The following is a 22778-nucleotide window of genomic DNA, read 5'->3' as shown; positions in this document are numbered from 1 at the left end:
GGGATTTAAAACCAGGCCCGGGGGCTCGGACGGTGACTCCAGGGCGGTGTTTCACGGCCGCTAGCAGCGCGCTGCCTTCACACGTGTCAAATTGGGTTTCCACGGAGACCAACAAACTCGTATATCCAACACAGCTGCAAACTGTGACATCAGCTCGCGAAATGCGCTGGCAGTGTGCTGCTATCGGCCGTGAAACACCGCCCTGGCCCGGGGCTCGACCACCGAGATCGGGCCCGGGGACTCGGCTGGAGAGCCCAGGGTCTCGGGTGGTGAGATCGGGCCTGGAGCCTCAGGTGTGAGACCGGGGCCGGGGTCTCGGACTGTCGGGCGGTATCACCGGGCCCGGGGTCTCAGGCAGTGGGACTAGGCCCAGGGTCTCGAGCGGTAGGACCGGACCCAGGGTCTCGGCCGGAGAGACCGAGTCTGGGGCACTTTCAAATAAAGCGATTTGTCCATACTTATTTCGATGATTTTGATCCCCATCCTGTCATCTCTTCCTGTGCGCATTTGAAGCATGTGCATGTGCGTAATAACAGCACTGATGCTCTATAAGCGCACACCGGGAGTTGGTCGACGTTTGGCCTTATATATCATAAATGATAGAAAACCGCTGAAAAGCAAATGCCGGGCTAAACAAAGAAATGTTTAGGACAACTACTGGTACCAACCTTGTCAACATTACAGGCGTCAGTAGGCCACACGAGTAGTTTTCCTGTTAGGTGTGCGTGATAGGGGCCACTTACCCTAAACTAGATAATTCCAGAGGCACTCCGATGTCAACCAGTGCCTCTGAGGGTTTCACACACCCCCAACTCTGAGTGCCTACACCAGTGCCTATCAACAAAGCCCTATATCGGCGGCTCTGAGGACCACCTGCAGTCAACACCTGCGCATCTAAAGGCCACCCACTGGTGACTTTTGAGGGCCCCACACCGGTGACTCTGAGGGCACCGCCGGTCTGACAGTACCATGCTGGTCTCTAAGGACCCCACAGGACTTCTTCTGCCAGCCTAAGGGCCCCTTGCCGGTCACTGAGAACCCCTGCAGGCTTGTAGAGGGTTCACGGCAGCAGCTCTAAAGGCCCCACACCCGTCTGTAACGGCTCCACGCCAGCGTCTATGAGGGCCCACTGCAACGCTTGTAAGGACCCTCACCGGCGCCTCTGAGAGAATCACACTAGCACCTCTGAGCGCTCACACCGGCACCTGCATAACGGCCCCACGCCAGTGCCTCTAAAGGCCTCTTACCGTCGGCTCTGAGAACCCTACGCCGTTGATTCTGAGGGTGCTACCGATAACTGAAGGCACCAGACAAGCCCTTAGTGTCGCTGAGCATCCCATACCGGTCATCCGAGGCGTCACGTCAGTGCACCCATTGCCCCACACCCCTCCCTCACACCCGGAGCGGGTAAACTGTGTTATACCCATAGCAACGATTTTACCACCGTTGCACGCTATGTATTTCTCAAAGTTAACTCAAAATGGTCAACTTATGGCCAAGGTCAGACCCAAACCAAAGCGGGATGACAATAGCAGATGTTGTCAAATCGTTACTGTATCAGCAGAAACTATTCAGATGGCAAGGGAAATGCCGTGTCTTGATGTTTAGATGTATAAAGGAAACAAGAAGGAAAAAAGTTCGGAAAAGGGAGGAAAGATCCTTTCTCGCTGCCTCAATGTTGAGGGGGCGCCGCCCCCTCGGCTCTCAAGTTGGGGGGGGGGCAAGCGCCCCCGCTGCCCCCCCCCCCCCTGTTCCCGGGTCTATGGACTATTTATTGTCGTTCTTTTTGTCCGTCACCCCTGTCACTTGTAAAGTGTACCTAACTACCACTGATTGTTTCTTGTGTGAAACGAAACCGGTTTGTAATGAACGAACTATTTACGATATCATAGCTTATGATGAACTCATTAGTCAGAAACCTACTTACTTTTGAGTTTTTCAGCTTTTACGGTTACCAAGAGACAATGTTATTTTTCAATGTGATTCATCGGAACCATGCATAGTCTGAGAAACTCAGTCATAGCCAAAACGAGTGCCGCGCCGTAGAGCTAACCAATCAGAGACAGCTGTCCGAGGCAGCAGTGCATTAGGCACCAGCTTCGAGTAGACACGGCCTGGGCAGTCCGAGGCTGCAGTGTATTAGGCACCCGTCAGACGTTCGAGGCTGCAGCGTAGGCACCCGTCAGACGTTCGAGGCTGCAGCGTATTAGGCACCAGTCAGAGGTCCGAGGCTGCAGTGTACTAGGCACCAGTCAGAGTCGGTCGTCCAAGGCTGCAGTGTATTAGGCACCCGTCAGAGGTCCGAGGCTATACAGTGCAGGTATTAGGCACCAGTCAGACGTTCGAGGCTGCAGTCAGACGTTCGAGGCTGCAGTGTACTAGGCACCAGTCAAAGTCGGTCGTCCAAGGCTGCAGTGTATTAGGCACCCGAGGTCAGCGCTACACAAACGGTACAGGCGGTACTCAAACCTCCGTCGGCGACTGCAGAGCACGGGTCGCCCCCGGGAGCACGTGGCCGCCCACCGGGAGCACGGGCCGCCCCCGGGAGGGCAGTGGCCGCCCGCCGGGAGCACACTGCACAGCCCCCCCCCCCCCCCCCGGGAGCACAGGCCGCCCGGTGGGAGCACGTGCCGCCCGGCGGGAGCACCCCGACACACGCGCGGTTGATGAGAGCGGCACGCTACACCGCGCATCAAATCACAGAATACCAATCACCGAGCTACGCACTGCAACACACGGAAGGATCTCCAGCATTGAGACATATTCGTACGCGCGGATAAAAAACCGACCGGAGACGGTCATTGTCCAACAGGTGACGCCAATGGATAGATGGATTATGGCGTCACCTGGGGCAAAGTGGAGCACGACTTTGGACGGAAAACACGTCCGTTCAATTAACACAAGATGTATATTTGGGTGCGAACTTTTGTGTTACGACAAGCTTGATGCAAAAGACACCGTAATATTTAGTTAAGTAGACATTAAAGCATTCGTAACTATAAAACCCAATAATAAGCTGAAAGATCGGCAGCCAAACAAGTCTTTAACGCATATGTATGTCATGTACCTACATTGTACACCCCATCAAAATCATTTGTCTAACCTCGACGGCACGATGTCCCATTCAACGCCGAAAATTAATAAATCGTCATTCTTTTCACAGATACAAGTGCCATCTACAGACCGGATAACAGAATCACAAAAAGCTCAACAGAGACCTCACCTCTTCCCAACACAAAAGCCCAGTGCACGCAAATAATGTTCTCCTAAACACACCACGCCAATAAAATATTGACCACGTTAGGTAATAACAGAGGCTGCATTTACCTGTAAGTTGTAAGTACCGACATTATACACATATCTACTATTGCATTCTGTTTAATGAAATTAAGTGCATACTAAGTACGCTATCATGAAACAAGAATAGCTGAATCTAATATTACCCCACCGGAAAACGACGCAAATCGAATATAACAAGTGCAAAAAATGACCCAAGTACCTAACAACCAATCATATCGATCAGATCTCTGCGATATTATGAGCCACGGATACATGATAGACGGGACAGTGTTTGCATATTGGCAGGTAAACTGCGCGATCTCTAAATGCAATATAATTATCACAAGCTGCAGAATGCATAACCATATTCCAGCACCGGCAATAAAGTTATTGAAAAATAAATCCGACAGCATATCACTACGGCACCTAGTCAGCCATTTGGCGCCAGATGCGTATACCAAACTTCGTAAGCCATCGCTAAACATATCTACCGAAAACTGCATAATTTCAAAACAACAAAAATAAACTAGAATATTTAATCTACCAACAACCAACAACTAAAGCTCTGTGTGAAATTAGACCGCTCGACATTCCCACGTCTTTGAAGTACTTTGGCGAGCAGCACAGTGCGAGTGTCCTCCACTCACGGGCCGCGTCTCCCCTCCCCGACCCACCAGGTCTCACCAGCTGCCACAGCAGCACGGAGGCGGGCGGCCGACCGGCCGGTCAGCCAGCACACAGCAGCACGGAGGCGGGGGCCGGTCAGCCCGCACACAGCAGCACGGAAGCAGGTAGTTATACATGAGGCGACGCTCGGCGCACCGCTACCCGGCGGCCGCGGGCGTCCCATCACCCGGTGAGCCCGCTAACGGGCCCCGCCCGCGGAGATTTGGCAGCACTGAGCCCCGCCTGTGACCGCAGAAAGCCCCACCACCCGCCGGAGGCTCGGTCAGAGGGTGCGCCGGTCAGCGGGTGTATCGACACACCCGTGTACACAGAGGCCCGCAGCTCAGGTACTCACACACACTGGCGCCGATCAATACTCCGCGAGTCACCACCGGACCCTTCCCAACACCCCAAGGCACCGAAACACATCAATTCGTGTACGACTGGCCCGAGTCACCCCCCTTCACCAGAAGCTCATGGAAGCGCAGCGTCAGCAGTCCCGTTCCCGTCCCCTCTCCCGGCCCCGTCCCCAGAGCGAGGTGAGGGTCATACATTCACCGGGACGGGACCGAGCAGACTTAGAGAGGCAACACCCTCACCGGGACGGGACTGAGTAGACTTAGAGGCAACACCCCCACCGGGGCCGAGCAGACTTACGAGAGGCAACGCCCCCACCGGGACTGAGCAGACTTAGAGAGGCAACGCCTGCCCCGGGACGGGACCCAGCAGATTTAGAGAGTCAAGACTTGCCCCGGGACCGAGCAGAGTGTGGGACCGCCTGGCCCCACACACTGTGGGAGACAATAACAGACCACAGCCACAGACCGGACTGTGAGCGGCGGTGAGAGACCACAGATCAGACTGTGGAAGTCAGTAGAGACCGCGCTCTTCGGCTCGACACACTGCCGGCCCTCCCCAGCCGAGCGGCAGGGTTTACATGGACACGGAGACAGGGAAGAGACAAAGACGCAGGTAGAGACAGAGACAGAGACGACACGGACAAACAGACAGAGACAGAGACAGGCAGAGACGGCTGGCGCGCCGCCGGAGCGGGCCAGGATGGAAGACGGCGACGGTAGACGGGGAGAGAGAGGGCACCGGCAGGTGACGGAGGCTGCCACTCGGGTGGAGAGTGAATGGCAGCTCACCCACTCGGACCGCCCACAGGAGGCGCGGCGCGGACCGCCATCAGCACAGCGGACCGTCACGGCTGGGGATCTGAGCGGACGGCCGCGCCACTACACACAGCTGCGGGAAGACAGCGGGCGTACAACAGCTGACAGCGGGCGTACACCAGCCGACAGCGGACGTACACCAGCTGACAGCGGGCGTACACCAGCCGACAGCGGGCGTACACCAGCCGACAGCGGGCGTACAACAGCCGACAGCGGGCGTACAACAGCCGACAGCGGGCGTACAACAGCCGACAGCGGGCGTACAACAGCCGACAGTGGGCGTACAACAACGGCCGACAGCGGGCGTACAACGGCCGACAGCGGGCGTACAACGGCCGACAGCGGGCGTACAACGGCCGACAGCGGGCGTACAACGGCCGACAGCGGGCGTACAACAGCCGACAGTGGGCGTACAAAAGTCCGACAGCGGGCGTACAACGGCCGACAGCGGGCGTACAACGGCCGACAGCGGGCGTACAAAAGTCCGACAGTGGGCGTACAAAAGTCCGACAGCGGGCGTACAACGGCCCACAGCGGAGCACTACGGTCAGCAGACGGACCGCCAGGGCGGCGGCCGACGGGGAGCCCACAGAGGCGGCACGACTGCGGCATGTGTAGAACGCAGAGTCCCCGGGGACGGCGTGTGTGGAACGCAGGGTCTCCGGGGACGGCGTGTGCTGACCGCCGCCGCGGACACACACCAGCCCGCGCCGCCGGACTCCGGCGACAGGAGGCGGGCCGGAGGGTCCGGCGGCGGCCGGTTCCGGGCCGGAGCCCGCTCAGCAGCCGGCGCAGTCAGCGGCGGAACGGACGGTCAGCAGCCAGCAGAGACGGCGGAGGGGACGGCCAGGGGCCACCTCAGCTGCTGAGGCTCAGCAGCTCAGAGGGCGCCCGGCTCCGACCGCCGGACCGGTCCCGCCAGTCGCGGCACACACTGCTCTCCAGTGACCTCAGTTGACCTCTGGTGACCTCAGCTGACCTCTGGTGACCTCAGCTGACCCCCGGCGACCTCAGATGACCTCTGGTGACCTCAGCTGACCCCCGGCGACCTCAGATGACCTCTAGTGACCTCAGCTGACTCCCGGCGACCTCAGATGAGCCGACAGGCGGAGGCCGGGTCCAGAGTCACCGCGCTGCCGCTGCAATTAGGCCACCGTCAGCCGCGAACACCCAGTCCCCGGGGTAAATACAGGACTGTCACACTCGGTACCGGGGAGTCACAGGGTCGGTAGTAGTACACCCGGTCCCCCGGGGGTACATCAGGTACACCCAGTCCCCCGGGGTACAGCACGGTACACCCGGTCCCCGGGAGGGGTACAGCACGGTACACCCAGTCCACCGGGGTACGGCACGGTACAACCAGCCCCCGGGGTACAGCACGGTACACCCAGTCCCCCGGGAGGGTACAGCACGGCACACCCAGTCCCCGGGGGTACATCAGGTACACCCAGTCCCCCGGGGTACAGCACGGTGCACCCAGTTCCCCCGGACGGTAGTGACGGTCCGGCGCCGGGGACGCGTCCAGCCGCCCGCCGGCCACCGCGGCGGGGCGGGACGCGCGGCGTGTTACACAGCGTCCAGCCGCCCGCCGGTCACAGCGGCGGGGCGGGGCGCGCGGCGTGTTACACAGCGGCGGGGCGGGGCGCGCGGCGTGTTACACAGCGGCGGGGCGGGACGCGCGGCGTGTTACACAGTCCAGCCGCCCGCCGGTCACCGCGGTACAGCGGGACGCGTCAGAGGCCGCGCGGTGACCGCCACATACCGCTGAGTCAGCGGGCCGAGGCCGTCCGAGGTGACTGCTGAGTGGTGCTGCGCCCTCCCCAGTCCCCGGGGGCCGCCGGCCGGGCCGGGGGGACCGCCGCTCAGCCCAGCACGGAGCACGGCCAGACAGACCCGGTGGCCGCCGTGGGACCGGCACGGGCCGGCGGCCGATCGACACTGCACACTGACCGCCGGGCCGGGCCGGGCCGGACCGGACAGATCCAGACTGATCCGGAGCAGTGCGGATGGACGGGCCCCACCGGCAGGGTCTGGTCCAGAGGGGGGGGAGGGGGGATGTTCCAGGAGCCGCGGCACAGCGCCACAGAGATCAGTGTCATTAACAAACCGTCAGCAGCAACACCGCGGAGAGTCAAGGCGGCAAGCGAGATTAATTTACGAGGCAAATGCCATTAGGGTCTGTGATGCCGTTTCAATTGGATAAACGAGCGGCGTCGCGCCTAATAAGGACTGATTTCGCGGCCTGTGCAGTGTTTAGCGTTCGGACCGCGCCGTTCCCAAACAATCAGAGGCTGCCAGTCGCACCTAGCTTCCCCAACGAACCCCACTGGGCAGCGCCCGGCCAACAGCAACAATCAACGGCACCAGTACAGGCTGACAGGGGGGGGGGGGGCGCTGAAAACCGCCCAGTACAGGGGGAGGGGTGACGAGGGAGGGCATCTCGGTCGGGCCAACAGCAACAACAAACGGCTCTGGTACACGGTGACGGGTATGTCACTACCCGCTCGGTGGGGCGGGGCGGGGGAGGGGGTGACGGGCGTGCCGCCGCCCTCAGACCAGTGCGAAGGATGGTGCGGGGAACAGCTAAATGGTGAGGTGCGGTGCCGACAGGGCTCAGGAGGAAGAACATTGAGACGAACCGTGCAGACCGTGCGACACAGAGGTGTGACCAAACCACAGCACAGCGTAGAGCGTTGTAGAGGGAGAAACCAAACACAAACCAAACAGAAACACAGCTACGAAGGAAGGGAGGCACGGCAGTCGAGCAGGCACCGCCGGCAGTGCAGTCTGTCTATGGATATGGCACGTACACAACATTCACATAACAGTGCTGGTTTGGAATATGGCACAACGTGCATCGCGACAAAATAAAGATACTAACAACGCATAATGCCTAGCAATGCCACTAAGATAGCCACACCGAGCCCGCACCATTCCTCAGGCCGCCACCGTGCGCGCCTCTCCCTTCCTCCGCGCTCTATCCGGGGAGCGCTGGAGCACGGGGGCTGCGCTTCTCACGACCAAAGCTCGGACCGAGAGAGAGCTCCCCGCTGACAGACCATGCCAGAAGGGCTCCGTGCCGCGCTCCATGCCGTGCTGCCGCGCTCCGTGCCGTGCTCCGCGCTCCGTGTCGTGCTCCGTGCCGTGCTGCCGCGCTCCGTGCCGTGCTCCGCGCTCCGTGCCGCGCTCCGTGCCGTGCTGCCGTGCTCCGCCGCGCTCCGCTGTGCGGCGGGTGGTTAGGTGGCGCGCGGTCCGTACTTTGCCGAGGCGGCGGCGGGCGCCGGCTTGGTGGGGCTCTGCAGCAGCTCCGGACACGTCTCCATGACCCGCACCAGCAGGTCAAACAGGTACGACTCCATCTCCTGCGTCTGTGGAGCCGAGAGCAGAGGGTGAACAGGGAGAATAGACGACATCTCCTGGGGCTGGCGCGAAACGACAGCGTAATACAGAGCGTATAGAGGGGTTGAGCAGGATACAGAAGACAGTAATACACCATGGAAGAGAACACAAACACAAACGAGTCAGGCAAAGGCAGACTGGCGCTATGTACCAACTCGTAGTTAGGCAAAAGGCAGGGAAAGCTGCCGTATGCACGCCCAATCAGCTTGCATTCGCTTGCGTTTCACATATCGATGGCAAACGTTCCAACTGTCTGCATGTCCCATTGCAATACGCGGTTCAACGTCTATATCTGACAGATGTTACCAGTGCCATCCATCTCAGTCCCACGCCTCCATTCCCAGACAGTTCCTGCCCACTTCCCTCTCAACCCCACCCTCCCCTCGCACAGCGCCCGTCCCCTCCCCCACCCACCTGGGCGCGCGACTGTTTGAGCTCGTCGCTGGCCTGGCGCAGCTCCCGCTGCAGTTCGGTGACCATCTGGACGAGTCGCTCGCGCGACACGCCGTCGTAGGGGCCGTGCGGCTCTCGGCCGGCGTCCGCCAGCCGCTCGTTGCCGCCCTCCACCACCCGCGGCCAGTCGGCGTCGGCAGACATCCGCAGCAGGGGCACCGAGTCGCCTGGGAGGGAACGGGGGTCAGTCCAGAGTCGCCTGGGAGGGGACGGGGGGTCAGTACTCAGTCCAGAGTCACCTGGGAGGGAGCAGGGGTCAGTCAGCCAAAGTCACCTGGAAGGGGGACAGGGGTCAGATATAAGCACTGGGAGGGGACAGGGGTCAGTAGGTAATCAGTCCAGAGTCGCCTGGGAGGGTTCAGGGGTCAGTCAGCCACACAGTTGCCGGGGAGGGGGTCAGGGGTCAGGTCAGTCAGCCACAGAGTTGCCGGGGAGGGAGCCGGTTGTTAAAAGTGTTCCGTTCAAAATAGCAATAGCGGTGACTGGGCTGATTACGCCGAGACCCAACGAGCAGTGGGCACCCAACGGGAGATGGATTTTCATGGATCAGGATTAGTTGCTTGATGGTCCTGCTCCCTCCGTGGAATTCGAGCATCATAATGTGGACAACTGTTCACAAACGTTGATTACAAACAATTTGACACAGCTGTTCCAAATGAATAGAAGAGCCAAGGCGTTATACCACCGTTAACTCGCTCCGTAGTAGCGCGGTCTGGCGGACCCCCCCCCCCCCCTTAACTCACTTCTGGCGGTGAGTTACACCTACTAAACTCACTGCGAGGCAGCGCGGTCTGGCGGCGCGCCCGCTCCGTGGGGTCGCCGCCCGGCGAGTTGCCCGCCTTGCGCAGTATCTGGGGCGTCCTGCGGCTCGGCGCGCCGGCCGCCTTCTCCGTCCGCTCGCGCTTCTTGAAGCGCTCCTTGAGTCCGGCAGAGCGGCCGGAGGCCTCCCGCTGCGGCGTCACCGTCCTCTCCCCGTCCTCCTCCGGTATGGGCGGCGGCGGCGGCGGGGGCGGCTCGTCGGCGGCGGCGGGCAGCGCGCCGCCAGCCCACGTCTGCACCGAGCGCAGAGAGGGCGCCGCAGCGGCGTCACCGCCGGGCGCCTCCTCGGCCGCTGGAACACGGCGGCGCCGGGCCGGTCAGACGGTCAGGCGGGAAACCGGCGGGGTCTGACGACACTGCAGCCCGTCGGGGCACCGGCCGGGGTGGGCGGCCACCTGGTACAGGTCTGAGCGGTCAGGGATGGTAAAATAACGTGGTCAGCCCCGACTGGTAAATACCGGCTACATCAACTAAGCCAATCTCCACTAGATTCTAGCAAAGATAATATGCCGTTAAATTCAGATTATGTAACTGCTCCCGATAATTTTATTCTACATTTTCTTACTTAAGAAAACTGGCAAATACAACCTGATCTTCTAATCCACTCTCAGGGTATGTTAAGTACTAAATGTAATAAAAACAGCCTTACCCTGCGAGATTTTCTTCTGCTTCTTATCCCCTTGTTCACCATCATCCTTCTTGGATTTGAGGCCCCGGAACATTTTGCCGATTTTGTCGCGTTTTCTTGTCTTTTCCTTGGGTAGTTTGGCGTCCTCGTCTGCCCCGAGCACCTCCACCGCAAACTCTTCATCCGGCTCATCGAACGGGTTACCGCTGGCATCCTCGAACGGGTTGTTGCCCGGCTCGCTGGCCGGCGGCCGCTCGGGCTCCGCAAACCCGCCCTTCTCGGGCTCGTCGAATGGATTTCTATCCGGTTCGCTGAAGGGATTTTTGTCGTCCTCGTCTGGAGGACTTTTCTCCGTCTCGTCGAAGGGGTTCTGCGGCTCGTCGAAGGGGTTGTCGCCGACCTGTCCCTTTCGGTCGGTGTCGGCGGTGGGGTGACCGGGCGGCGGGTCGGCTGACCTGGCCCCTGACTCAGCCGGCCGTAGCCGACCCGACAGCCGGGCACTGGCACCGCGCGCCGAGCGGCCCGGCTCCGCGTCCCCGGTACCTGCGGAGGGGAGGGGGGGCGGTCAGCGGGACGGAGCGCGACACCGAGACGGGGTGTGACGCTGAGACGGGACAGGGACACTGGGGCAGGACAATGGGACAGCGCGATACGGGGACACGCCAATCTGCACAACACACGTCACACAACTGTGATCAAACAGTAACCACGTCTCACAGCTTCCCACTGGTGTGCCTCAAAGCGTCAAATTGCAGAACGATGTCACAAACCAGTACATATACAGGTGACCTTCGGAGCACAATAAGGAAATTCCTACCAGTTGGTTATCACTGATCAACACATCAGCGAAACAATAGACGCTGGGTGTTCAGAATCGTATACCGACGCCGGTTGTTTTGATAACCTGTGTCTATGTCATCGTTCGATCGACAAAGACCCGGCCCCTGTCCGGATAAGGGCGGAACTGTGGCTCATATATCACACCGGTTTATATTTGGACGGCGGGCCGGAGCGGCCGTGACTGCTGTTATACAGACCCACCCAGACCCATCGGATCTAAATGGAGATGGACCAAAGGCTAGTAATGTTTCCAGAAGCTGTCCTTGTCGACACGTGACGAAAATATTGGGCGATGTTATTTTCCGTGGATACATTGAGAGCAATAGTTCAGGAGCATTTCTAAAAAACGCAGGCAAGAGTTGAAGGCACATAACTACAGGGTGTCCGGAAATTATTTGCCGCTCCATCAACTCGCTGCCATAATTAATAAACAAAGAGCCACAGGGTCATGGTTTATTTACCGATTTATCCCCTGCCCTGTCATACCCATTCCCTCATCCGCATTGGTATTCCATGGATCAAGATGTCCAGAGTATCTGTGCTGATGTGCAGGCACACCTTTCACAGGTTCCTCTAAAGTCCGTTTTCTGTGGGACCTGGTTCAATCTGGATGAGTTCTTCGTTCATGATTCCCCATGGGATTTCGATTGGGATTAGGACAGAGGATTCTGTTTGACTTCCTACTTCATTCCAGTCTTTACCATAACTTCAGCGCGATGACACTTTGTCAAAGAGTTTCTTTCTTCCTGGTAGACAACACGTTTAGGTGCGAGTCACGCCTGCCAAACACTGGCCCCTGGCGCCTCACAAGTGTCAAGGTCAGGTGACCGGGTTAGGTCATGTGACTAACGGACAGTTGTGGATAGCCTGAGGCATGGTCTTAGCAAATTTTCAACAGTTCTTAAAGCGCACGGTGGGATTATAGCTGAATGAACAAGGGGCAAATAATTTCCGGACACCCTGTATATGGGAGCGGAGCAGCACCATCTATCTTTATCAGTACGGCCTATTCGGATTTCCAGCATGTCATCTGAAGGGTGACTGTCCTTACAGATAGAAAACAAAGAGCCATTGTCACAGTTCATTTCCGCCCATTCACTGACTGGCAGGCTGCAGAGTCCAGAGTGAGTGAGTGAAAATGTTTGTAGTAAATAACCTAGTCATCCAACCACACTCTTCAGAGGAGATGTAGTCGCGTCTGACAAAATCTGACTGAAAACGCGCCGTCACGGGTCCGCTGACTCACCCTCATTGACGCCCGGTTTGCGTGTGCGCCCGGCAGCGGAGTCACCGGTAAATAGTGAGCCGGCTAACTGTCTGCCATTGTTCTGCTCGGCCGGCCGGCGCAGCGGGGAGCCGGCGACGCTCCCCCCCCCCCCCCCCGTTTTCCTGCCAGTGGCGTGCAGCCGCTGTCTCTGAGCGGCCGGCCGCGTGTCCCGGGCCCGCGCCATAGAAACAGCCAGCGGCGACTCTCGCCAGCTCAAACACAGCCCGGCCACACGGTGTACTCAGGTCCGGGTGAAGGGCAGTCACGAACTGCTGCGGCCGCCGTACCGTTCCCCGTGACAGACAAAAGCGGCGGACATCACGCGCTGTGCCGTGACAGTGACAGGAGCCGCTGGGTCGCCCAGTCAGCCGGACCCCCGTCTCCCCGGCCACTCACCTGGCGGCGTCAGCTGCGGCGGCTCCCCTCTGCTCGGCGCCGGTCGGCTCCCGAACATGGCGTCCTGCCCGGCGTCCCGGCGCGCGGCGTCCTCCGCCGGCTCACTGGGTGACTGGCGCGGCGCCGGCGGCGGCTCCCGCGGCGCCGGCACACCTTCCTCCTTCCTCTCCGGCCGCGCCGCCGCCGGATCCGGCACCGGCTCCAGCCCCGGCCCGGGGGCGCCGGCGGGCGGGGCCGGCGCCGCGGCCTTCCGCCGAGACTCGCGAGGGCTGCTCGGGGCTCCGGGGGGCGGTTTGGCGGCCTCCCGTTCCGCGCCGCCCGAAGGCTCGGCCGCCGCGGTCTGGGCCGTGAGAGGACTCTGGGCTGGAGGCAGCCGGCCCGACGAGCGGGCGCTGCCGGCCCAGCCGCCCCGCGACGGCTCCTCCACCGCCGCTGGAACCGAGAGTCGCGCCGTCACTGTGCTGTTCAGCGGTACAGCGCGCCGAGTCACTGTGCTGGGACTGCCCGGGGAGCCGGGTCACTGCGCTGTTCAGAGGAGCAGCGCGCCGCGGCACTGTGCTGTTCAGAGGAGCAGCGCGCCGCGGCACTGTGCTGTTCAGAGGAGCAGCGCGCCGCGGCACTGCGCTGGGACTGCCCGGGAAACCGGGTTACTGCACTGGGACAGCCCCGTTCAGCAAATGTTCACATTCAAAAGGGATTGAAATGGTCAATAGGTTTCAATTTAAAAGGACCTTCAACTTGACGGCAGGTTATGTCACTTTCAAAACCTAACCATTCGAAAATAAATTCAACCGAATATTTTACAAGGCAACACAATGGCACCACAAACGACAACAATTCTTGAATTAGTTACAAGGCATGGAAAACCGGACCTTGACAATATCATAAAATGGTTCGTTTCAGCATGGCTTACTTTTTTAAAACCTACCTGAACCCAATAGTCTGTTTCATACAGTTTCGCCACCGTGACTGACACAGTTCGTACACTTCCCCAAAATAAGCCAGACCAATTAGACCTCTTATCGAAGCTCACCCACCCCCTCGCCTCTCCAGTACCACAAACAGTACACCGCCCGGCAGCCAGCTCCGGCTCGGTACGTTAGATACCCAGCAGTGATATGACCCCAACAGTGGCGCGGGAACTTCTTCCAGACTGGGGGGGGGGGCTGAACCATAATAGAGATCAAACTAGGGTACCCCCAAATCTAGTTTTCTCACCGGTTTTAGGCCACTTATTTTTCAGACCTTGGCCTTTTCAACAACAAAAAAGAAGAAAATATTTGCAAAAAAAGTGAGGCATTCCGTCTCAGTTGAGCGAAGAAACTACCGTTTTGGTAACCTGGAATAAAGGTTTTAATCTGCCAAATGAGTTGCCGAGCCAGTGAGAGAGGTGGATTTTTCACTTACATGCTTTCTTCCTTTGTGACCCACAACCCCTAATTTGGGGAGGACAAGCTGCCCAACGGTTCCTGGCCTCATGAAAAGTTGTGGGGGCAAGCTTCCCCCACTGCCCCCTCCCTCGGTTCCCGCGCCTATGCATGAATCTATGAAATTATGTTGGTAGATTTCCGATTTCGATTCCTCCAGCTGGGGGGCTCAAATACATTACGAGCCCCCCCCCCCCCAGCCAAAAAGTTGGGGGACTCAGCCCCCGCTAGCCCCCCCCCCCGGTTCCCGCGCCACTGGACCCCACCCTGGTCAGCAGGGCGGAGACCGGCTCTCCCATCCACCCGCTCCGTGGGGAGCCGGCCCGCTCCAGCTGTACTCACGGTCGGCCGATCCCCCCCCCCCCCCCCCCCGCTCCAGCGCTCTACTCACGGTCGGCCGCCAGCGGGCTGGGCGCCACCACGGGCTCCGCCCGAACTGCCGCCTCGTCATAGGTGGCGCCGTGAGCCAGGTCGCTGAGGCCCGACTGCACGGAGCTCGAGAGGGACGACAGCGGCGTCTCGTCCACGGGAGCTGCCGGCCCCGAACAGCGCGTCACAGGACGTCACCGATAGCGTCACACCGCCGGCCGCAGCCGACGTCAGCAGAGCGTACGCAAAGCTTGGCAATCCGACCGGCGGGCGATTGCAGTATCGGCACTATCGCGGACAGCAAACTATTGACACGGATGTGACACAATACACTGAGCCAAACAGGACCTCCTTGGACGGAAATGTAAACAGGGAGCTAAATCCGGCACAGCCCGGCGCGGGCAGGGCGAGGGGCCGCCGCTGATGATGAGACGGTGCCGGGTCTTACACCAGGTGCTGCGCTCCGGGGCGGCAGCTGAGGTCAGCGCGATAGGCGAGGGGAGGGGAGGCCGGAGGGGGCGGATCAGTACGGGGAAGGCGGCAGTCGGGTCGCCCCTCCGGCTACTATAAATGTCCGGCTGATAGACTCTGAGGACATTCCGCAGCCATCGGTCCTTAGCCGTCCGCGTCACGGTCCGGGGCGTTCGCAGAGGTCGTGAGCGTCACAGCCCGGGCGGTTACAGAGGTTGTGAGCGTAAGATAGCCGGGGCCGACACCGGAGCCGCAGAAAAGGAGGCGTTACACAACAGAGGCTGGTCTCCGGCGGCGCCTCCAGGGCCCGTCCCGGTTGAGGAGGCAGCTGATAGCGGGGGACGGCCCAGGGGGCAGACCAGCGGCGCCCACCTCCCCTCACAGTGCTGCAGTGCTCAAAGGTCAGGGCGGCATCCGGGATGCATTGGCACTGTCCCCCTGAAGGGACTGGGTTATAATGCACCCATATTCAGCGGCGCATACGACTGCCCGAGAGCACTCTGAAGTGACTGTGTTATACATACTGCACCCATACTTTACGGCGCGCGAGAGTGTATCACAGCACCGTGTTAAGTGGCTCGGTTACACTGTACCCAGGCTTTATAGCGCACCAGACTGTAGCACAGCACTCTGAAGTGACTGTGTTACATTGCACCCATATTTTACGTTACACTGAAGTGTCGATACAGCGGGAGCTGTGATTTGTGAAATTCGTCTATCCTGTGGGAAACAGGGGCCCTTTCACGGCGATCGGAGCCGCAGTGTCAGTGTCAGAACGGCGGAGAACCTGACCTTGTGAATCCTTACTGCTTTTTGAACACACTGACCCTGATTATTGGAGAAGTTAACAGATGGTAATCATATTCAGCTATACAGAAACACGCCTGGGTGGGCTGGGCTTTGTTGCGACGGACTGAACTGCGACTGAGGCGCCTACAGGGAAGTCTGAGACGGGAAGTCTGGGACGGTCTGTGGACAGAGCTGTGAACACCGTATCATCCCGGGCGGGCGGCACTAGGTGGAGCTCCCGCACTTCTCCGGGGTCTGTCAGCGCTACAGGATCGGGTGTCAAAGGAGGGTCTGTAGGCGCTTCAGGACTGGGGCTACAGGACTGGGTTTCAGCCACTTTCCAAAGCTCTCGAAGGAGATTTGGCCCGGGCCGGTGGCGAGGCATGTAACACACTGCCAGAATATGGTCTGTACCGTAGCCACCCTGCTCCAGAAGTGTTGTGCTGACTCCCAAAGGGCCGCCGCGGGGCAGGTTAGAGGAAGCGGGGAACACTTCTGGGCTGGACACGGCCGGACAGCCCCGGCAGGGGAGGGGAGGGGAGGGAACGGGGCACGGTTCGACACGCACCTCTGAGCTGGACGCGGCCGGACAGCTCCGGGGTCCTCGAGCGCCCGCGGCCCACGTGGTCGTCATCAAACTGCAACAGAGAGCCGGCGGTCAGCGGGTCAGAAGTCGGTGGTCAGCGGTCAGTAGTCGGCGGTCAGCAGTCAGCAGTCAGCAGTCAGCGGTCAGCGACTCAGCGGCCAGTCGTCGATGGTCAGCGGTCAGTAGTCAGCGGTCAGTAGTTAGTGGTCAGTGGTCAGCGGTCAGTGGTCAGCGGTCAGTCGTCAGCGGCCAGCAGTCAGCAGTCGGTGGTCAGCTGTCCGCCGCCGGCGCTCTCCCTAATGACCGGTAACTAGGGACGGCGGCCGGCCGGCAGCGGAGCCTTCCCACGGCCACAGCGGACCGAGCCGCGGCCAGCCGCCAAAGAATAACACACACATTAGCCGCGCCCCAGCGGCCGGCCGCAACTTGTCAGAGTTGTGCGGGCACGCGGCTGGCCGGCCGGCGCGGCCAGTTCCTGGCTGGACGGCCGGCTAGGCTAATGAGGCGCCGCGTTTGGCTCGCCGTGCCCGCCGGGCGGGGCGGGGCGGGGCGGGGCGGGGCGGGGCGGGGCGGGACGGGCGCGCGCGCTCACCCCGAACATGTCCTCCTCGCCCTCAGAAATGACGCCCGGGTCGGCGTTGCTCGAGGCGCCGTCGTCCCAGCCGAGCTCGCTGCCCACGTCCGAGCCGGCCTCGCTGCCGGCGCGCGGCGAGCTGCCGCGCCGCCGGCCGCCCGCCTTGGCCACCTTGTGACCTGCCGGGACAGAGGTGAGGTCAGGTCAGGTAAGATCAGGTCAGGTCAGGTCAGTTCAGGTCAGTTCAGGTCAGGTCAGGTCAGGTACACCTCGCCACCGGCCGCCCGCCCGCCTTGGCCACCTTGTGACCTGCCGGAACAGAGGTCAGGTCAGGTCAGGTCAGATCCGCCAGCCGCCCGCCTTGGCCACCTTGTGACCTGCCCAGATCAGGGTCCGGTATCAGATCAGGCCAGGTCTACTGCGAGCCCGGCCACCAGGTGACCTGCCCAGGTCAGGGTCCGGTATCAGGTCAGGCCAGGTCTACTGCGAGCTCGGCCACCAGGTGACCTGTCAGGGTCAAAGGTCAGACAGACCGAGTACTTTGAATCAGCAACAGACGCGTGAAACTTGTCCACAACTGCACTTAATCCACCAAATATCGTACGGGGAAGAAATCCGGTCCGTTTCCCCTAACGACGATGCATACGCTAAAACTAGCACAGTCACAATATGTACACAGCAGGGTGCAGTTTTCCACTTCAGGTTAATCAAGACCAGTAGGAGCATGCTCTAGTTAGTGTTAAAATTATTTTGCTAATAACTACGGACTACTGACACATCACTGGGGATACCTAGCCTCGAGTCAATAACATTGAAATCCGCGCAAATACAATACCATCTTATGCATATGCATGATCAATGATAATTGATAAACATAATAATTTTGAATGCAAGTGAAATAAACATTTGTGCGCACACTGGCTCTACGGCCACCTAGCACTTCGACTGCCGTACGGTAACCTGGGGATAATGCATCATAACTCGTGCCGAAAGCGTTATAAACTTTTCAAACACGGCACATCTTCCGAAAGGAAAGGAAATATAAATGATTAGCTACCTAGTCGAATCCAACGGCGTGTGCTACACGATAACCATTAGCAAATGTGGGAGCAGATGACCCAACATTCTGAATCAGCGTCAAAGCAAAATCAGACAAAAAGTCCCTTAGTAGCTCGTAGTTAAAGTTCGTTGGGTTCCAGCCGCCAAGAATTGCCAGCGCGGATGCCAGGTGCCAAATCCGTCTCTGTTACGGCACTGATTTATCCTGCACCATATACCTGATGTCGATCACTCACACTGCGTCTGTACAAACACGTCAATCCCCATCATCTAGCCGATCAGCAGCGCGGCACGACACCCACGCAGGCACGGCCCGACAAAACCAAGACCGGCTTCTCACGCCGGCTGGCCACCCCCGACATTCCAGAGTGGGTGGGCGGGGGTGCGTGTCAGGCCGCGGGGGACGTGTCCCACCAGGGGTGCGGGTCGTGTCGTGTGGGACAGCCGGCGGGGCCGTGTGGGACAGTCTGGGTGGGGCTGTGTGGGACAGTCTGGGCGGGGCCGTGTGGGACAGTCTGGGCGGGGCCGTGTGGGACGGTCTGGGCGGGGCCGTGTGGGACAGTCTGGGCGGGGCCGTGTGGGACAGTCTGGGCGGGGCCGTGTTGGACAGTCTGGGCGGGGCCGTGTGGGACAGTCTGGGCGGGGCCGTGTGGGACACCGGCGGGGCCGTGTGGGACAGTCTGGGCGGGGCCGTGTGGGACAGTCTGGGCGGGGCCGTGTGGGACAGTCTGGGTGGGGGTGGGACAGTCTGGGCGGGGAAGTGTGGGACACCGGCGGGGCCGTGTGGGACAGTCTGGGCGGGGCCGTGTGGGACAGTCTGGGTGGATGGAAGGGCGCAGTGGGACCGCTGCCCGCCCGGCCGCGGTTCAATGAGTGCGTGGACACGAGGTGGCGGCTGCCGAGGTCGGGGACACGGCCGACCCTCCCCTGACCGTCTGACCGACCCGAGCAGCGCTCAGCGCTCACTGACACGGAGTACCCGGCACGGGGCGACACGGCGCGGCACCCGGTGACTCACCCCCTGGCCGGAGATGGTGACCGCTCCACAGTCCACACCCAGGTCCGGCGGCCGGGCGCGGAAAACGCCAAACAATACCATCAGTCCATGTGCGTCAAACAATTTTATATTGCCCGATCAATGAAAACAAATCCTGAATCATCCCATTTCTGGCACAATTTCTAAAAATGTCCCGGTGAGTTTCACCATCCCATAATGCAAGATAATGACGACAAACCGACAGGGACAAAAATAGTGGTCCCAATTTACCCTCGGAATAGTCATCGAATTAGCGTGAACTGAAGTGAGCGTCCGAGTGGGATTTCCGGGGACGACTGGTGCCAGCAGCGTCCAGCGCCAGATGCAATCGGATCGCATTCACCGGCACCGGAGGAAGGAAGCGCGGTGCGGCGCACTGCGCCCGCATTCGGGCCCCGGTTCCCAGAAGGCCAGCGAGCCAGGCGGCCTGCCTCTGGGGGACGCTATGGTCTCCCTGGGGATCCAAGCCGGTCCAGGTCCCCAGGGCAGGGGGGGCGACAAACGCTGACCTCGCACACTAGTGCACCGAACATATGGACAAACGATCGTACAAAATGCAAGGGACCATGGGACTAGGGAATACAAAAAATATTTTCAAAGAGAAACTTTCCCCGGCTGCATGGCTAAGAACGTCATGCTGTTGGTTTCATTCGTTTTGGTTGGGCTGTTTCGGTCCATGTGGATTACTCGAGTGCCGGCGGATGACCGGGGTTCTCCGGCGGCACAGCCGGGCCACCCAGTGGTGAGGGACAAACTCCTGCTGGGTCCGCCCTCACCGATCGCCGCTGTCACGTGACCGCCGGTCAGTCCCTGTCCCTGTTACGCCGACCCCGCTGTCAGCACCTGGCCTGACGTCCTGTCCCTCACCCCCACCCGCCACCCTGCCCCAGCCCCCTCACGGCGCCCTGTCCCTCACCCCCACCCGCCACCCTGCCCCAGTCCCCTCACGGCGCCCTGTCCCCCACCCCGGATCCGCCGCCCCGCCCCAGTCCCCCTCACGGCGCCCCGGCCACTCACCGACCGAGGCAGCCAGCTTCTTCAGCGACTTCTTCTTGTGCGCCAGGCTGGTGAGGCTGCCTCCCAGTGAGCCGGACACCTTGGGCAGGCTGAGCAGCGACCCGCGCCCCTTCTGCTTCTCGGCGGCCAGGTCCGCGGTGCTGGCGGACGGCGCCGCGCGCACCACGAACTGGACACGCACCTCCAGCTCACCGCGCTTCTTGGTGTCCTTCTTGTCGGGCTTGCTGTGCAGCTGGTACCACCTGGTGGCGGAACACAGGGGGGCGGTGTCAGCGCACAGTGACGCGGTATGCAGGCGATACCTACCGAAACTATCCGCTCACTGACCCGACACTCGTAAAGAAATCAACACCTTGCTGAGATGAGGCTCCCAGTTGCTGCTCCGCCAGTTGGCTGTCCCCACAGCTGCCCCCCCCCCCCATCTGAATGATGTCAGAGTGAAGGTGGGTGGCGGAGAGCCCCACCGCACATCTCCCGGCCATCGGCCGCAGCCCCCGGCGGGAGGAGGCCCCCAGCTGCCCCGGGGAGGGGGCCGGGACACGTCGGACCACCGGGAACTCCGAGCCGCTGCCGCCGGCGCGGCGCGCAGGGACGCGGCGGCCGCTCGCGTGAGCGCTGAGCGCGCCGTGTCCGGGAGGCGTATTTTGAATTCACCATAGGGCTCAGCCACTCCTAGCGGAAAATTCTGGGGAATTCTCCCCCTGGCGACAAATGTGGGGAAATGAGCATAAATGTGTAAGTCCCTAGAAACTAATTCGTCCCAAGAAGTCCCCCACTACATTAGTGATGCAAGTTTGACTGGGGTATATTAGAGATGCAAATTACATGAAAAAAGATGTTATATTTTATGTTAAGATTGAGAAACCGTGCTTATAGTGGAAGGTATGTTAATGATGCAAACATATTAGCGAACTGGGAGTGGTCACTGGTCACCTGCTAATTTTGCGTCATTCCGCTAACGCTAGTTGAGCCAGTTATTGCTTGAAGCGTCATAACTTCGGTATAACTATACATCATTATTTGTTGGCTATTAACTGAGATCTGATTTCTTTATCTTTTAAAGAAGACTTAATATAAGAGAGATGGTAGCATCGTCTTGGTGTCATATCTGATCAAAGCGGCCATCCTCCAATGTCCCAACTTACCCCGCGGCGGGGGGTCAGTTGGGCCAGGGCCTAAGGCAAGTTGGTACACTAGGAAAAACAGTTTATCTAAACACATTTTTATTCATGTTTCACATGAACAATCATCGCTAATCCATGCGGGCATTAACGACAAAACACAAACGTTTGCAGTACTCCTGCGGCAAACAAAAAGGCACACACAACGACACTAGAAGAGAATATTTTCACAGCAAGAAAATCACTTTTGGTACCTGAAACACATTTGTAGCGATTATTAACAGTACTTACCTCAGCACGCGCCGACACCACGTTGACAAACAGACGGCGTTACTGTGCATGTACAAAATAAGTTTGAACGCCAACTGTCGAGAAGTATTGGAAACAGCGGTGTAACTTTCTATATGTATGGGGGTGCAGGTGCACCCCCATCCCCTGAAAGTGCACCCCCATCTCGTCAAAGTGCACCCCCATAGGCTAAGCGGCGCCCCACACGCTGCCCGACACCGATAAGCTCTTGAGCAGCAGATGGTGAGGGTGATATCCCGGCTACATTCCGTCTCGTGACCGGCGTCGTGCTGCCTGCGGGCTTGGAAAGCGTCCAGTCGTATTGTCCCCCCAAAAATGGGTGAAAGGAACACCCCGGCAAGAACGGGACTTTCTCAGCAAAAGTGGAGCGCCCGAGGCAGAAGTGGGGCACCTCCAACGTAGGTTGGGATCGTCAAGCATAAGACTGGCGCCCCAGCGGAGGAGAGGCGCCCCTAGTAGGAATGAATGAGGCCCGCAAGCAGAACTTGGATTCGCCCAGTAGAAGAGCGCCCTCAGTAGAACACGGGCGACCCCAGCAGAAAGGGGCGCCTCACCAGCAGAGGGGCGCCCTGCCAGAAGAAGGGCACCCCAGCAGAAAGGGGGCGCCCAACCAGAAGAGAGATGCCTCCAGCAGAAAAGGAGCGCCCTCAACACAGGAATGGCCACCCAGCAGAAAGGGGGCGCCCCACCAGAAGAGGGATGCTTCCAGAAGAAGAGAGGCACTCCAATATAAATGGGGCTACTCAAGCAAAAGTTGGGCTCGTCCAGTAGTAGTGGGGCGCCCCCAGCAGAAGAGTACCCCCAGCATAGGGCCGCCCCAGCAGAAAGGGGCGCCCTACCAGGAGAGGGATGCCTAGAGAATAGAGGCGCCCCAATACAAAAGGGGCACCTGGAGCAAAAGTTGGGTTCGTCCAGCAGCAGTGGGGCCGGGGGCGCCCCCAGCAGAGGCGGGGCGTCCCCAGCGGCCCCGACGGAAGTGGGGCATCCCCAGCAGAACAGGGGCTCCCCAGCAAAAGAGCAATGCCCCCAACAGACATTGCCGAGCACCTTCAGCAGAAGAGTACGCACCCGCAGAAGAGGGGCGGTTTCACCAGAAGA

General features: G+C 59.8%; 1 protein-coding gene across 1 annotated transcript; it reads right to left on the bottom strand.

Annotated features, from left to right (window-relative positions):
- Positions 1–5898: 5898 nt before the first annotated feature.
- Positions 5899–21712, bottom strand: LOC122372798 (transcription initiation factor TFIID subunit 4-like). The gene is made up of 11 exons (XM_043350388.1): positions 21663–21712; positions 20251–20492; positions 17157–17317; positions 16547–16616; positions 14741–14881; positions 12923–13354; positions 10441–10962; positions 9748–10083; positions 8934–9139; positions 8379–8488; positions 5899–6259 (listed from the first exon to the last, which is right to left on the bottom strand). The coding sequence occupies exons 1-11, from the start codon at positions 21710–21712 to the stop codon at positions 6211–6213; spliced, it is 2319 nt and encodes a 772-aa protein (XP_043206323.1). The 3' UTR covers positions 5899–6210.
- Between the last annotated feature and the right edge of the window lie 1066 nt (positions 21713–22778).

This window comes from Amphibalanus amphitrite, unplaced genomic scaffold (assembly GCF_019059575.1).
Source record: "Amphibalanus amphitrite isolate SeventyFive unplaced genomic scaffold, NRLGWU_Aamphi_draft 001402F_arrow, whole genome shotgun sequence".
Classification (NCBI taxonomy): domain Eukaryota; kingdom Metazoa; phylum Arthropoda; class Thecostraca; order Balanomorpha; family Balanidae; genus Amphibalanus; species Amphibalanus amphitrite.
The sequence above is the reverse complement of the archived record's forward strand: the minus strand, read 5'-3'. Positions and strand labels throughout refer to the sequence as shown.

What these genes read in the sequence shown, in the direction of transcription:
- LOC122372798 (XM_043350388.1), bottom strand. Translation starts at nt 21,712, where the DNA reads ATGCACAGTAACGCCGTCTGTTTGTCAACGTGGTGTCGGCGCGTGCTG. An exon ending in CAGCCCGCTGGCGGCCGACC is followed by an intron (nt 13,355 to 14,740) that starts GTGAGTAGAGCG and finishes TCTCGGTTCCAG; the next exon opens with CGGCGGTGGAGGAGCCGTCG. An exon ending in GCAGAAGAAAATCTCGCAGG is followed by an intron (nt 10,084 to 10,440) that starts GTAAGGCTGTTT and finishes GCCGTGTTCCAG; the next exon opens with CGGCCGAGGAGGCGCCCGGC.